Source organism: Cydia amplana, chromosome 22, assembly GCF_948474715.1.
Source record: "Cydia amplana chromosome 22, ilCydAmpl1.1, whole genome shotgun sequence".
NCBI classification, from domain to species: domain Eukaryota; kingdom Metazoa; phylum Arthropoda; class Insecta; order Lepidoptera; family Tortricidae; genus Cydia; species Cydia amplana.
This window is the reverse complement of record NC_086090.1, coordinates 7871782-7888728: the sequence shown is the minus strand read 5'-3', so window position 1 is coordinate 7888728 and position 16947 is coordinate 7871782. Positions and strand designations below refer to the sequence as shown.

Sequence of the window (16947 nt, the reverse complement as noted above, 5' to 3'; positions counted from 1 at the left end):
TATTTATTTAATCGATTATAAGTTAGTTTGTAACAATATCATCGCAAGATTACTTTTGCCCGAGTTGAAAAGGGGCCCTCGTTAATCAACTTGTCTGTATGATAATTTATCATTGATAAATTATTATCAAACTCGCTACGATACTACGTGCCTACGGCGTAGAACATTTGTAGCAGCTGCTACAGTTCTTGGGTGGCACACCATATTGCATGCAATGCCACAGTAAAACGAGTACACAACACTAGATACAACAACAACTAGATATCTTTTGCAGCTCAATTCGGGCAACCAATGTCACTTTTACGATTCTCGTTTCAAAATCGTTTTGAAATCTAAAAATACATAACGAGACGTTTTAGACATTGTGAATATCGTTCAAGAGTATCTCCAGAATCGCGGAAAGGTTAAAATTAACAGGCTAGATCTTAAAAATATCGTTGTCGTATCTTGGTGATGTCTAATGGACATCTAATAGATGTCTAGTTCAAAATCCGAATCGAGCCCTAAGTTTATGTACCTACAGTCGACGTCACGTATGTTTACACTCTTCGCCTTATTACAAAGGAGTAAGGTGCAAAAGTGTAAACATGTGTTTGACGTCGACTGTACAAAAAAGGGATATGTATTAATAATTATTTCTTTTGCAAGCGGCAAAAAGCTGTATAGATCCTTGTGCTAATATTGATACCCGAGCAAACGAAAGATTCCAAAATGATACCACGAGTGTATCATAGCGGTTGAAAAAGTGGAATATTGAGTTTTGAGAGCGTTTCAAGACACGAGGGCTTAACGAACTTTGCCATCGAGTGTTAACACAACAGATACCCGAGCGAAAGATTCCAGAATTAAACCACGAGCGTAGCTAGCGGTTCAAAAAGTAAAATATTGGTTTTGTTAGGGTTTTAAGGCACGAGGGTTAAACGAACTTTGCTACCGGGAATCTTCGGGAACCTTTAAGGGATTCGTTGATGTCAAACACCAACATTAATAGATCAATCTGCTCTGGAGTAACTATCTTTATTTTCAAAAAAACCACCAATTAATATAGTTACATTTCAAAACATTAAGTATTATGGATACGTGTAGGTATATCTATTCGATAGTGGCGGTCTGGCACAAGATCTTATACTAGCAAAGGTTTCCCTTTGAGGTATTGTCATTTATTGTCATTTTACATTATTGTCTCCTTGTCAAGACCGCACTGGATATTTAGAGTAACATCTATGTTTAAATAGCTAATTTATTATTGTCCAGTTATACAGAGATAGTTTTATCATCTTTTCTAGTTCAAGAGTTTTCGTACAAGACTGGAATGTAATTTTTCAGTTTCCCTTTTAGATATTTTTATTGTCATTTTTTACCAACACACACGTTCTTGATATATTTGTATATTGATATACGTCATATGATATGGTTATTTCATATGCTACTTCATGATATTTCGCAATAGATTGTCAAATTAATGACGTCACTGTGTTTTCTTATAACGTAACTTTATTTACGTTTGTGTTAATGAGCTTTTATAATGTAAGCCGGCATTCACCCATAGTTAAAAACATTTTTACGGTATTATTTTATTATCCTCGGTCCTAAAGTTCCCATGATCATAAGGGAACTCGGTGCAGACAAAATGTGCAGTTTTCTATCTGTTAGTGACGTCAGAACAACGCAGCCATAGCAAACTGCGAAACCTCTACTCTTACCGAAATGTTCGAGATATTACATAACTAAATACCTATTCAAATTGCAATACGCATTCAATAAACACTACTCATTTGTATTATACGCTAACTACTTAATATGAGTTTTAAAAGACAATAAAATAATTTGTAAAACTCTACAGAATATTGTTAGAAAATTATATAATAATGTTTCGCTAGTTGTAACATATAGGATAGCCGAGCGTAGCCGGGCCGAGCTGTATTCGGCCGAACTTGGTCAAGCCTTTGAGCCTTTGACTGAGCCTTTAGCCGAGCCTTAAGGTCGAGCCTTAAGGTCGAGACGACCGAGCCGAGCGCGGCCAAGCTGTAGCTCGCCTCAATAAATAGAAGTTGATGAATTCATTGACTCGCTTAAAGCCATAATACATGTGTAATATATTTTAAAGCCAAATTTTATAGTCTGTGAGGTTAATCGACGTATCGCGTCAATACTTATCAAGTCGATAGATATAATAATAAATATACACAAATAGGTAACAACTCCCTTAGTTTACAGCCTTGTCTTTCAGTGCGAAAAACGGTATAGGAATCATGTCAACTAAACTTGAGCGTTTCATAACATAATTACATGCATTTTAATTTTGTTAGAACTTTCACAATTTGAAATGTAGGTCCGATCAGGGTAGCCATTTGTGACCACATTATAGTACATTCCACAGATTAGATTAATTTTAAAACGTCACCTTAGGCTGAGTTCACCTACACCTAGGATACACAGATACTAAAAAAAGCTGCGCTCGCACGAAGCGCCGATTGCTAATTTACAATATTTACTATTACAATAAACATTAAACATTTAATAGTAGTTAAAGCATTTATGTGTCGGACCTCGGAGCTAAACGTAAGTACAGTCAAAGAATTTAATTTCCGTACCGTTTCGTACCTTGTCACAGTGACAATCAATATGAGTCGTTTGGGACCTCAATCTATTGTCACTGTGACAAGTAAGATATGGAACAGAAATAAAATTCCTTGCCGTATCTGTTTCTCGAACATTACAAATCGACAACTGATTTGTCAAAATTTAATACTTTAAACAGTTTTTAAATGGCAAATTGTGATCATAGAGGTTATGTTCGAGAAGAGGACGTTACTGTATTTAACTCAGTGGGACCGACTAGCCGTCTTGAAGGCTTTTGGGATATCATACAAGGTAACGATATACTTAGCTCTAATCACAACGATAAATGATACTGGTAAAACGTTCAAGGACCACAGTACTTTAAAGAATTAATTTAATTATGCATCATTTTATTATGGAATTCTATTTCAAAGATCAATTGGAATTAATGGAATCGGACTATTCAATTATTGAATTTTATTGCAATTAATACTTCAAGGAATTAGTTGTATACGTTGTGTTGTTATTTCGTAATATCTGGGAAAGTTTGGTAGGCAACAAACATGTACGTATTACGAATTAATATTACAAAAAAGATATGTACATAAATGGTAAAATACACGTATAATTAACGGGCTACTACTACAGCTATAAATTACAAGTAAAATAGTTATGTTTCTTAACTTATAGGATATAGAAGAGCGTGTAGCTCGAACAGAGATCAAGATATGAGGCCGTCGGGCTCAGACTAGACCTCCTACTTCAATAAAAGCATTGCGTGAAGTTCGCGACTGTAGAAAACATAATTAGATTACAATATTCAAATTACGAGCAACGGCTGTTGCCAGACATTCCATTATCATCCCTTAATATAATAAGGTTAAATCTTCTAATACTTAAACTCTAAACACCGATTGTAAAACATACAGATTTATTGACAGAAAATTCCATTTTTTGATTTTTATTGTCGAATTCGTTACAATAGGGAATTGACGGATAAAACGTTAATTGCACCTGTATATATCGTGCCGTTATTGTCGTTTGGAAGTCCTGTATACAATATAAGATTAGCGGCCGCCTAGCGCGGCCGAGTAAATTCCAAGACCTTAAACCTATCGAAAAATACTTGATTATTCAAAAAGGGTATATTAAAATGGAAAGATTGCGTAGGTATCTACATCGCAACGGTATTTATAAATATAAAAATATTGCGGGTTAGCTAGACAAGCTCGCGAAGCGGCGAAGATATGCTCCTGATATGGGAAAGAGTTAAAGCCCGAGTGTTGTACGTTGCGGGGAGCCCCCGTGGAATGTGGAGTTCTAGAGCGTGCTAGAAGTTCAGTACGCGTAGGGAAGGGGCACATAGTCCAGGGGCACGTAGGGGTGGTAGGAGCGGCGCGCGGGGGGCAGCATCACGTCCGAGTAGCGCGAGAACTGCGACACCTGGCGGCTGCCGGCTTGCGGTTTCCTGACGGACAAAATTACATGTTAATAAGAGTCATATTCGCCTAAAATCTAAGATGAATTATGCCAAAGTAGTTCGTAGTAAACGAGAAGGCAGACAGATTGACAATGTTTTGGATTAGTCGAATGAAGACATTGCTAACTAGGTATTACAGGTATAGTTTATTTATCTACAAATTAGTAGATTTGTTCGTCTACAAAATTGTTGCAGACTTCTTGGTCTAACTCTATGTTTCCATTCCGAATCCTGCCCGAATAGGAGAAATGGAAGGTGATTGAATATTTTTTTTAATTTAGATTTTTCTTTTCTATATTAGTAAGGTTAATGTGGCTAATTCCGTCATAGGGGCTATTCCGTCCACGAGCGTATATTTCTTTGATTTTTAATCATAGGAAAAAACCATCTGATTTTGATTGCTGAAACTAAAAGCAATCGCTAAAAGCAATTTTGTTCGATGTTCGAGAAAAACGCTAGTAGACGGAATAGTCCCTATGTCGGAATTAGCCACATTGACCTTATGTACGTTTGTACAGCTTGTTTTATAGTGTATAAAGAGAGGCAAACAGTACCCCAAACAATATAAATTAATACCGAGACGCGCCAAATACATCCCACGTCAATCCACCTATAAGTTAGTTATATTAATAACTCAAGGGTATTGACTTCCTGAACGTATAGTTTAATAACCTTGGAATTAATACATTTATTACAATGATACTATGACCAAAACAGCTATCATGGTCGCATTTTTATCACCTGTCACTTTCGCACTTATATATTTGTTAGAACGTGACAGCCATGGTGACAAATGATAAAGAGCCGGCCATCTTAGCCCTACAGAACACAGGCATTGTAAGCCTAAAGAGAGGCCCCAGCAAATGGATATTATAATGTCTGTAAATAGATAATAAAGATATTTTTCATTTTTTTTTCATTTTTTCGTAATCGTAATCATAATCATAATCTTTATTGTTTGTGAGAAATGGGTTACATTGCCAGTAATTACTCATTTTCGTTAGTCATAATTCATTTGGTTCAGAAACGTGTCACTTTTCAGGATTGCCATAAAACAGAGGGGAAATGCTTTACGCATACCAACCGGCGCGGGGACGGGCCGGGATGGTTATGTGGGACTCCCTGTTGTGGGCTAATGAGACCCCAGGTTTACCCACTAAAACCCCTCTGTTGCCGCCTCGCTGCTATAAGGCGAGGTCCCAGGAACGCCGAAGTACTCTTCCGCAACCTCGCCAGCGGCCGTCCGGACTCGGACCCGACCCTTGGGGAAATCACCCCTTCACCTCATTGGGCGCGTTGGCTACACATCGCGCCCGCCCACGCAGGGACCTTTCTGTAGGCGACAGACGTCCCCGGGCCATAAAACAAACCTAACGTAACCTAACCTATCTATAGGATAACCTTACGAAAATCCTGAAAAGTTAACGGTTTCACTTTTATGACTAATGATAATACGACGAACAATACATTATGACTTAAAACTTTATGGGAAACAAAGGGATCCCATTGGAAGCATTAATAGAACATCTATTTAATATATTCAGTTGAATTCCAATTTAAAATGGAGCTATGGTAATACTCATAATAAAAAAAAATCGATCCAACAATCTTCCAAAATCACCTTTGTATGAAATTCCATCTCACCCCAATTACGAGGGACTACGGGGTGAGGTGGGATTTCCTGTTTATCGTCAAAGTTATGAAATAGAACTACCCAAAATAAAATAAAATCTAAAATACAAACGTCCGGAACACTTATTATATACACCATTCAGTTTGCATATGTAAAAATAAAATGTTCTCGAGGTTTGAATGTCAGTATTGCCCCTACTCACCCCATTTTACGGTACCTACTTATAAGATGTCAGACCGATACGAAACTGATCTGTCAGTGTTAAAACTTCTTCAACCAAAAACGTCACTTTTGCCATTGACAGATCGGTATCGTATCGGTGTGACATCTTATAAGCATTGTTCGAACTGGGTCATTTCTTGTCAAAAACAAGAAATCTTCAAAGATTTTAATTTCGTAGTATTATAAGTCTAATTACGTAGGCATAGATCGCAATCTAACCTCAATAAAATTTAGGCGATACCGAACTTTTCAATCTTAGCCAAAATGTCTTATCTTTATACGAATAAACTGCGAGTTACGATATTCGTATTTTGCCAGGCTCGTTTTGTACATAATACCGTCCTTACACTAAATGCCTTATTTTTGTACGAAGAAGCCATGACTTAAGTCGTTTTTCATTTGACAGTGTCATTCGCAATTCAATTGCCTGACAAGGGTCGTACCGATATTCTAATACGCGGCCATTTTTGACAGGTCTGATTATGTCAGCAATTGGTGTCGGTGCTGAAATGATTTCGACAATTTCTTAAATATATCATGATTGTCGATTTTGTTTTCTTATTTGGTAAACGTCATAAATTGAGTGAAAAAATTGAGTAAATTGAGTGACGTGTGAAATTGAGTTATGGGGGAGAAACAAGTAGAAATGTGAAATGTGAAGCTAATATTACTATTTAACTCACGTATTTTTTGTAACAAAATGAACTGAATGATTATCCGATGCACTGACTTAATATAAAAGAAATAGACACACAAAGCAGAACAAAAACGTCAAGAAATGTGGATCCCAATGACGTTTCGCACCATTTGCATTGATGATAAAAACGCTTACGTAAAATTTGAGTCAAGATAAATGTTTCGTACAGAAAAGAGCTTAATGTCGTAAGCATTAAGTGTCAAATTTGCAAACATAAGTACCAACACTGTTAAAAAATTTAGTCCGATGGCACTACGTAACGTATGTACGTCAAACAACGTCAAACGAGAATAATGAACGAATGGAGTCACTTTGGTACACTTTAATATGTATTACTGTACAGGAAAACCAATTGAAGTAATAAATAAAACAAATTTAATTTAATCGGGAGCTCAAATAAAATTAATTCGTGGTTCAAATTCAAACAAATCTAATTTTTAATTCGTAAGTATACGTCTTTAAATACTAATTTCCTTGAAATAAATTCTACTTATTAAATAACTGTGTATTTAAGATCTACATTTACTCATAGCGCGGGTGCACGGGGACATTTAGATACTGATTGGATTTTTTTTATAAAGTCTACCTATACTTTATAAAAAAAATCCTGTGGTTGTCACTGTGTTCCGACAGGTTTAGCATTTACAGTTAGTCGATATAAGCCCTTATTGGTGGTGTATATGTCGGAAACAGGGAAATGGGCCGAACACACAAGTGCCGTTTTGCCTTGTTTAAAACTGCATCACCCCTATCTCTTGCTATAATTAAATAGCAGTCCACTTTGCACGTCGCATAGGTTTTCTTGGAAATCTTGAATTTAAACATAATATTATTTCTTATGAATTCCATATAAAAATATAAAAAAATATTGACCTCACATCGACTCATTAGATTTTTGTTCCTTAACATCCCTTCTTTGGTACTAACAAATTAATTTATTCAAATCCATAAAATTACCACCAGATTACATAAATTATGTAATGCTATCCAAAGAACTAACCGAAAGAAATACATTCCATCCTTTTTCCTTGTTTTATCATTGTTATTTTTACATATTTTAACGGCACATTTCGTAATTGTTGACAACTTCACATTTGAGCGTTTCAAACAAGACTAAACGAAAAAGTAATGCATGATCTGTTTTGACATCACTTTTGTGGGGCCATTTTTGGCGGCTGATTGGGTATCCAGTTCTTTATACTATATCAATGATCCGATGGAATTAACTTTTGTCACGACGACATGAGTCAGTCAGATATCGGATATATAGAGGTGCAATAAGAATAAATAAAAATAGGTTTGCAAATAGGTATTGAAAGGCTGACTAATGCTCTGAATCAGTCACATTTTATATTATGGTTTAGTAATTGCTTTTTAGATAACACTTAAATCGATATTCAATTAACAAGCACGTTCGTTATTATGGTTTAGAAATTGCTTTCTAGATAACACTTAAATCGATATGCAATTAACCTTTTGGACGCCAAAGACCGATATATCTGACACCGTAAGATTGTGAACCCGTTAGTTTATAATCTAACGTAGGTTAGGTTAGGTTAGATTATAATCTCCCTACCGTCAGTTTTATAATGTAACTAGCGAAATTATAATATGACGAGTGTTTACAATTTTACGGTGATATATCCGCACCGTAGGTTCAACGCCAAAGACCGATTAATCGGTCACAGACCACAGAGCAACATAGACCTACGTGCATATGCATAAAGTTCAATTTCAGTTTTGACACTTCGGTGACGTGGCGTCGACGTGACAGCTTTTGTGTTTGACACGGCGTCGAAAAGGTTAACAAGCACTAGTACGTTTTTGCCCCCAACAACCCGGGCTATGACCGGGCCGGGCGGGTGACTTACTTGTTGTGCCTGGTGCTGGGATCGTCTCCGTACTCCGCCTGCAGATTCTGCAGTCCGCGTTGCTCCTGCTCGCCGTAATAGTACGGGTACTCGTCATTGCTGCAACAAATAAGAATATTTACAGGACATTATGGTGCTACTTTATCGCATTAGTGCGATAATTACCGCATTACGTAACTATGGGGCTATTCATAAATTACGTCATTTCAATTTGTGGGGGGGGGGGAGTCTGGACATCGGATGATGGTAGCATGACGTAGGAGGAAACGGAGTCATTCGAAGAATGATTTTTGGATGATTTTAGGGGTGGGGGGGGGGGGGGGGTCAAAAATCGTCAAAAATCGATGACGTAATTTATGAGCAGCCCCTATGTCGAAAGTTTAACAGGCCATTTATGTACTGTAAAACGTTGTACGATACATGTGCGAATAGATAATTCGCAATGTAGGTACTATTAATGTATGACATCATAATAACGTCAATACTTAACTAGATTTTGATCCAACCGAGTGCGCCAGTTAGTAGGGAGTGAAAGGGGCACTTAACCCAAGTATCCGTTCCCAAAATACCCTTTACGTTAGGGCCTAATGTCAATTTCATTAAGGTGTGTGCACAGACAAGACATCCTCCAGACTAGTAGCGCTACCCCCTCTGCCACAAATATACCTACGGTAGTTTTACTCCATTTTCGAGTCAAAGTGTCTTTGTGTGACGTCCGTGTCTTGGAACGGGCCAATCACGGGCTCACCTCGTCCCCCGCACCCCAGTATTTTTGGCAGCATCGGTTTCATGAAATAATTGCTCTAAACTCCGTCTAGACTCTAGAGGATTCCTCGTCAATGGGTGTGTGTGATTATTAAGGTATCATACAGAACGTCATATCACTTTTTAAATAGGTAAGCTTTCAAATAGGGTCCTGTATTAACCAATCATATCACTCTCTATGGAACGCCAAATCGAAAATGCATTAAGTGAAACAACAATGAATAAGTTTTTATTGTTGATTATAAAATATTCCAAAGCGCATAAACGTGTTTGATCAATTGAATTTGATTTGATGATTCTGTGAAATAATTTATTTTTTATATAGCCAACAACCCTCCTGTACAGTGGGACAAAACATAGTAACAAATAAATGAGGGCGCCACTTCCTACGTAACTGTCACATTTTTGACGTAAAATGCTTAAATATGGCAACAATTTAGTATGGAAATTTTAAAGTTCTATTTTATTTAATTTCTACCATTTTATGTCGCACTTTATGTCATATACACCAATTGCCGATATGTCGGAGTCGCTTACATTATCACGCCTTTTTTAAAAGGTCTACAGTCAAAAGGAAGTGTTTCAAACAATTGTTGTTTTTTCTTCATTATTAACGATCAATTAGTGTTGAAAGCAGCCGGCTTTGATCGCAATACTTTGAAGACTGTTTCTCTTATTCCAAACAAGAAGGGCGTATCTTAATATAGGTTTTGTAGTACTTTACAACTTTCCACTGTAGGAGACTTATATCGCTAATTCTCTCAAATGGTGTGTTCCTAAGTAGCAAAGTTTTTGAACAATGATGTAACAGGCTGCTTGTTAAGCGATGAGATTAAATTTAGATTTGTTTCAGTAAGGGTCCTTAAAAAGAGCTGACATTAAAAATAACTGCCTAAATCACTTTTAAATGTTTTCTTTATTTTAAACATAAATAAGTTACCCAGTCGTTTTTAATGCTTAAATGGAAAAAAATTGTCTTGCATGGGCGGAGTCGGTAAAGTCCGTACCTACGTTCTGAAATCGTTAGGTTCCTAATGTTCCTATTCTGTATCTGGTCTCTGGTCTCTGGTCTTTTTCGTATCCGGATATTTCGAATATTTATTATTTGACTATCCGGATATCCGGATAAATCGGATAATTCGAATACTTACTTTGTATTTAATTTATTATTGTCTGGAGTTGCCAGTTGCAAAATGAAATTATACTCACCAAAAACTAAAATCATTTTTGGGCAAAGATTTCTTACACAACCTTTAATTGCTTGATTAGTTATTCGAACGGCTGACACAAACTATATTTGCAATTATTTATAGGTGAACCAGGATCTATTGAGGGTGCGCCATGTTACGGAAATTTGTTGGTACTAATTTCTAGCAATGGCAACAATTTTAATAATAGACAACATCTACCCTCTATGATAGTTGTCAATATTGACAATGTAAACATTGCTTTGTCTAGTTTCGTGTGAATTATTATTAGACTGCAATAATCATGCCGAAAGTTTTAGATTTTACAGAGAAAAAAGTTGTAAATAGTGTATATAGTTATTTATTGAAAAAAAAAACGTGCGGGAGAGAAATTTCTTCCATTAAAAAACATAACGAAATTAGCATCTGAATTGACGGGTAACTTAACGGGTTTCAAACTTATGGACAAATGTCACTATAGTCAGGTCGTCACGATTTCGTTGATGTCTTGTAATAATGTTATTTGTAAAATTATCTATATAAATTCTTTCTTAAACTCTTGCGTTACTTATTGACTTTACGCTATTCATTTTATCTAAATCGAGTCAGCCATTTAAGCGTAAAAACCGAAGAAATATCCAAACATCAAACTTATTAAAGTTGTCGGACTAAAACAAAAATCATCTGCCAATTTCCATTGTCCCCACTATACAAATTGTTGCTATATAAAATTCAAAACGAGCGCCCTCATGACAATACTCCCAAAGTTCTGGTTTACCTATACTAGGCTATGACGACGGCGACACTTCAACCCTCCATTTAATATTGGCAGTCTGCGCTGCGAATTTTTTTTCTTGATAGTGGCTTTGATAATATTCAGAGAATCGAATATCTTCTACCTGTTAGAAGGGTCTCTTCTTGTTGAGATTTTACATTGCATTTAAGGTTTTCACTACAGATTTATTCAAATACAAAATGCTAAAACCTTCATCATATATGCTAAATCCTACTGCATTTCGTTTGGCAGTTCAATATCAACCGAAGTTCTCCTCCGTTGGACTCATTTTAGTTCTGTTTGCACTTTGTTAATAATGTACTATGACAGCGCATCAGTTTGACAGGAACACGGTACAAGTACACTCAAAGCCTATTTATTATGTATAAATGAATTTAATATTAATCCTATTAGAGTAAATTGTGACATATTTTTAAAAATGAAAATAGTAATATTTATTTTATTTGATTTTGATCTTCTTATATAGGTACATATCATTTAAATTATTATCATTATTTTATTTAGATGATTTTGACATTAATATTGTTCCTAATTCCATAATTATTCGGTATTGTACATATAATTTAAGTTTTGATTTAATCCGATTGTATTTTATTGTATTTATTGCAGTTAATGCATGTTAGACACTAATTAATGTAATGCCAATTAGCACGTAAGGTTTATCTGTAAGTGCTGATTGATTGAAGTGAATAAATGAAAAAAAAAAGAAAAAAAAAAGTTACTCTTACGGAGCTAAAGTGCCATTCAATAGAACTTGCTAACTAGTAAGAAACAAACCGCCATACTAAAATTGACACTGAATGGCAATTTACTAGTAACTTTTGTTTACATATTTAGCATGTTCTATTTTTACACTTTAGGTCGATCTGCATAAGATTATTCTCAAATATTAAAAAAATAAGGGTGTAATCGGCAATCAAGGAGTAATAATTTAAATAAAAAATTTTTATAACGTAAAAATGTATCCAAATAAATAAAGTCAACCGACAACGTGATTTACATTATAACTTTCAACGTTTTTTAAAGTAGTTATCTTAAAAATTGTAGTATTCGAATTATTCGTTTTATCCGGATATAATCTTACTCAAAATCTAAATATTAAATTTCACGGATATCCGGATAAAACGGATATCCGGATATCCGGATTGCAAGCCCTAAACGCCGGAGAAACACCTTTTTTGGTGGTTGAATAGACCGATGCGAGACCGACATGGTCTACCACAGGACTGACAAAAGAGATTTCCGGAAAACGGCACTGAGACGCCTTGTCGTCGCTTTTGCCTCTTGTCAGCGAGTGCGGCGAACCAGGTCTCATCACAAAACTTGCGACCCTCCACAACACGTTTGCGCCAATCCGTCCGCTGTTCTGCAAGCCTCTCCCAGTCTCGGTGGTCGATATGGAAGGCAATCATGTCCCTCTTTGCGCAATCTTTAAAGCGAAGCAATGGCCTCCCAACGCTACGTTTTGCATTCGCTACTGCACCAAGAAGAACACGGCGGGGTAGTCGAGAGGGTTCCATCCTGTGCGCACTTGTTATTTTACTATATCATTAATAAATGAACTTGCAGTTTTGCCTATGGTAAAAGCGAACATAAACGTAAACGCAAGCTTAAGAACTGTGGGCCCCCAGGTCCCCGCCTGGGCTCCCAGGTCTTCGCCTGGGACCTGGACCCTTCCATTAGTACATGTATCCCAAGAACATGGTGCATAACGGCCATTTTCTGATTGAAATGTCCTTCACTACATAAAACAAAGCCGCTACCCGCTGTCTGTCTGTCCCTATGTATGCTTAGATCTTTAAAACTACGCAACAGATTTAGATGCGGTTTTTTTTAATAAATAGCGTGATTCAAGAGCAAGGTTTATACATAATTTGTTTGTCGCAACGGATTTAGCCGCGGTTTTTTTTTATAGATAGAGTGATTCAAGAGGAAGGTTTATGTATAATTTGTTTACCTTTGCGAAACCGGGGCGGGTCGCTAGTATACACATAAAGCATAAGGACCTAGAAAGCCACATTTTGCTCGTGTCATATCCGACATCGATATCTATTATCTATGCAGATAATGTGAATACGCTCTTAGTTCAATCATGTTCCTTGAACGAGGAGGAGGGAATAGGTACTCGCTTAAACTAGAGCTTAGTGAATCCTACGCGGTAGGTATCGACAATTAGTCTGAGTGTTCGTGTAAGACGTGTCTATGATTAGCAATCCGCCCACGTTAACGGTATAGGGTCGTACCGGAGATATAGATACATATACTTTATCAACCAGATCTTGACAGTAGAAAAAAGCGGCAAATTTGAAAAATGAAAAATGTAGGCGCGAAGGGATATCGTCCCATAGAAAATTTGAATTTGGCGCCTTTTTTACTGACAAGATTTGGTTGACCGGCTATAAGATAATATTTATTTCTAATTGAAAATGTATGTGTTATTTTTCCATAAAAAATTGCAGAAATTCACAAAAAATTCGTCAATTGTATAAGGAAAAAAATATAATATAGTAATAATAGTTGCAACACAAAACAATAGAAATAGTCTTAAAATATAACAATGTTTGAATCAGTGATATCAATGAATAACCGGCTTTAGGGCGTCCGTTAGCTGGAGCGAGTGCACGGAGCGGGCGCACGCACGCGGGTGCCATTGTAGGTAGGTAGTTGAAATCCGTCGCACGAATCCGTGTCAGTTAGCGTTGCTCAAACTATTTTTTGTTAACACGCTCTGTGCAACCCCGCCAGCTAGCGGACGACCTTAGTAAATATCCATATCAAAACAAGATCATAACCATAACAAAAAATATCCAGAATTGCCTCAGTAAAAGTTACTATTTTCCTAAAATTTCTTACAAAGTATGAATATCATACGATTTATTTATTAGGTCCATGGGGTCCCCGCGCGCACTAGTTGTTCGCGAAGTGTCTGGTTGACGTAACTGGTGACCGAAGAGCTGGAGGCTTCCTCGCACAACGTATCAGCATTGCGATACAGCGAGGAAATGCCGCCAGCATCCTTGGTACTTACAAAATGCCTCAAGGACCTATTTTAGACTTAAGCTAGTTATTAATTTAGTTTACTAATACCGCTGTTTAAAGCTTTTATGTCAATAAAAGCAATTATTATTTTATTATTATGGGAAATAAATATTTTTTGAATTCAGGTCACCACACCTCTTACATGTTTCAAAAGTTTCAAGCATTAATAAAGAAGTTTGAAGTTAATGTATGGGCTTCCAAGCTCTTGATGTTTAACTTTCACCTTCCAAGGTGAAACATAAGACAAAGTAGACAATGTTGTATTAAGTTAATCCTATAAATCTGCTTAACTGCCGTATTCGAACTTCAAGATATTCACAAGAGACGACACGTACTAGATCCATTCTACATACGTTATAGTTTAGATTTCAACTAGTTCTCTTTTGCAGCGCAATTCGGGCAACCAATGTCACTTTTACGATAGATCGTGTTAGATATCTATTAGATGTGAATTAGATCTCTAAGTAATATCTTGCGGAAATCGTTCAAGAGTATCTCCAGAATCGCGGAAATGTCAAATTTGACAGGTTAGATCTTAAACATATCGTTATCGTATCTTGGCGATGTCTAAAAGATATCTAACAGATGTCTATTACGAAATCCGAATCGGGCCGTAAGTAGGCGCCGAGAAGATAAATGTGCTAGCTTATATTAAGCACATGATAAAACGTATATGTATTAGAAACTTAATCTCGAATTCTACACCGTGCTAAGAAATGGCGTCACTTTTAAATATAAGTGGAAACGTTATAGACTAGCGACCCGCCCCGGCTTCGCACGGGTTAACAAATTATACATAAACCTTTCTCTTGAATCACTCTATCTATAAAAAAACCGCATCAAAATTCGTTGCGTAGTTTTAAAGATCTAAGCATACATAGGGACAGACAGCGGGAAGCGACTATGTTTTATACTATGTAGTGATATATTATAATAGATATAATGATAAAAATGTGTGTTTTAAGGATGACTCACGTTAGACCGGGCCATGCCCGGGCCGGAGCTTCCGGCGCTTGCTTTTCTATACAAATACAAATAATTTATTGAGAAAAGTATAGTACAGTGGAAAACAGTGGAAAAGTATGACAGATGATCACGTGATACTTTCCACACAAAACGAAGCTCCCGAAGCTTCGGCCCGGACACGACCTGGTCTAACACTTCTCTACACTCATAAAACATTTTCCTCCGTTTATTGATGGAAAAAAATCAAGTCATTCATAAAAGCGAAAAAAGGTAGATATCAGATTCAGATTGAAATAAAATGATTCTCTTATATAAAAGGATTATTTATTTTAAGCAAATATTTTAATTATTCGATCGGACTCAATTTTTAAAACCCCGTTTAACGTGGGCGTTTAATTGGAAGAAGATTAAGATCTAAATAGATTTGCAATAATTGTGTTCTCGTAATAATTCGATCAATCTCTTAGAATCTATAGCGTGGGTTGGGTCGGTACAAGTGGATTAAGGAATTATAATATAAGTACATATACGATTACAGGGAAATTATGTTGTGGATCTACTAGAGATCTCTATTGTACCTACTTATTAATATAAATGTGAAGGCAAGGAAACAATGAGATCATATATGGAGAATCGGGTTTAAAATATTTATAGATATCAAAATGTATTTTTTTATTCAATTAATTTTGCATAAGTTTTCGTTGCGAGTCTTTTAGCAGATACCGTAAAATGGGGTGAGTAGGGTCAAAACTGAAATTCAAACCTCGATAACATTTTATTTTTACATATGAAAACTGAATGGTGTATATAATAAGTGTTCCGGACGTTTGTATTTTAGTTTTTATTTTGTTTTGGGTAGTTCCATTTCATAACTTTGACGATAAAGAGGAAAACCCATCTCACCCCGTAGTGCCTCGTATTTGGGGTGAGAGGGGTTTTCATACAAAGGTGATTTTGGAAGATTGTTGAATCGATTTTTTTTATTATGCGTATTACTATAGCTCCATTTTAAATTGGAATACATTATTTTTGTAGCAGTAGCCTTAAAATCCCTTCTCACCCCCCTCTCAAACCTTCTCTCCCCATTCATAACCTATCTCTCCCCGCGAAACCTACTCACCCCGTTTTACGGTATCTAAGAAACCACGGAGGAAACAGTCGAGTACGTTTTTATGGAGAAATGGCCGTCCTGTTGGCTCTTAATTATCATTACTTATACAATTTATACATATGTAGTTATTAATCAAAACAACTTGTTTTGAGTGGAAACTATAATAAAAAAAACTGCGCAACGGATTTTCCGTCTCAAGTTTCCACGGCGCGCTATATCTTGTTTCCATCTAATTCCCTGGCTCTTTAATAAAAAACAATTTGTCACAGAATGTCCCGCTCTTCGCCTGTATTTTGTAGAAAGTCTAAGCCTTTGCTAAGCCAACTTAGCGAGTATTATAGTGGATCCAACTTCGTCCCTGTGCCCGTTGACAGACTCGATAGGTAAACCCGCGTAGGAGTCTCCAGGGCACGCCTGCTAATAGGGTTTCAAAGTTAGTAAGTACCTGACATTTTAATTTCACCTCGCCCTTTCTTAATCTTGAAACTTTATGCGGTTTAAGTACCTACAGTCAGATAGATACAGATACTTCAAAAACAAATCTATTTCTAAAGAGGGGCCAGGAATTAAAAGGGGGCTTAAGATATGGTGAGCCCCCCGAAACTTGCGATGGAAGAA

At 36.5% G+C, this 16947-nt stretch overlaps 1 protein-coding gene across 1 annotated transcript in view; it reads right to left on the bottom strand.

Annotated features, from left to right (window-relative positions):
* Positions 1–3735: 3735 nt before the first annotated feature.
* Positions 3736–16947, bottom strand: part of LOC134658311 (uncharacterized) — a 119110-nt gene continuing 105898 nt past the window's right edge. Inside the window, exons 7-8 of the mRNA XM_063513941.1 lie at positions 8466–8564; positions 3736–4030 (exon numbers count right to left, since the gene is read on the bottom strand). Of these exons, the coding sequence (XP_063370011.1) occupies positions 3901–4030; positions 8466–8564 (229 nt within the window). The 3' untranslated portion in view covers positions 3736–3900. The remainder of the gene's footprint in view (positions 4031–8465; positions 8565–16947) is intronic.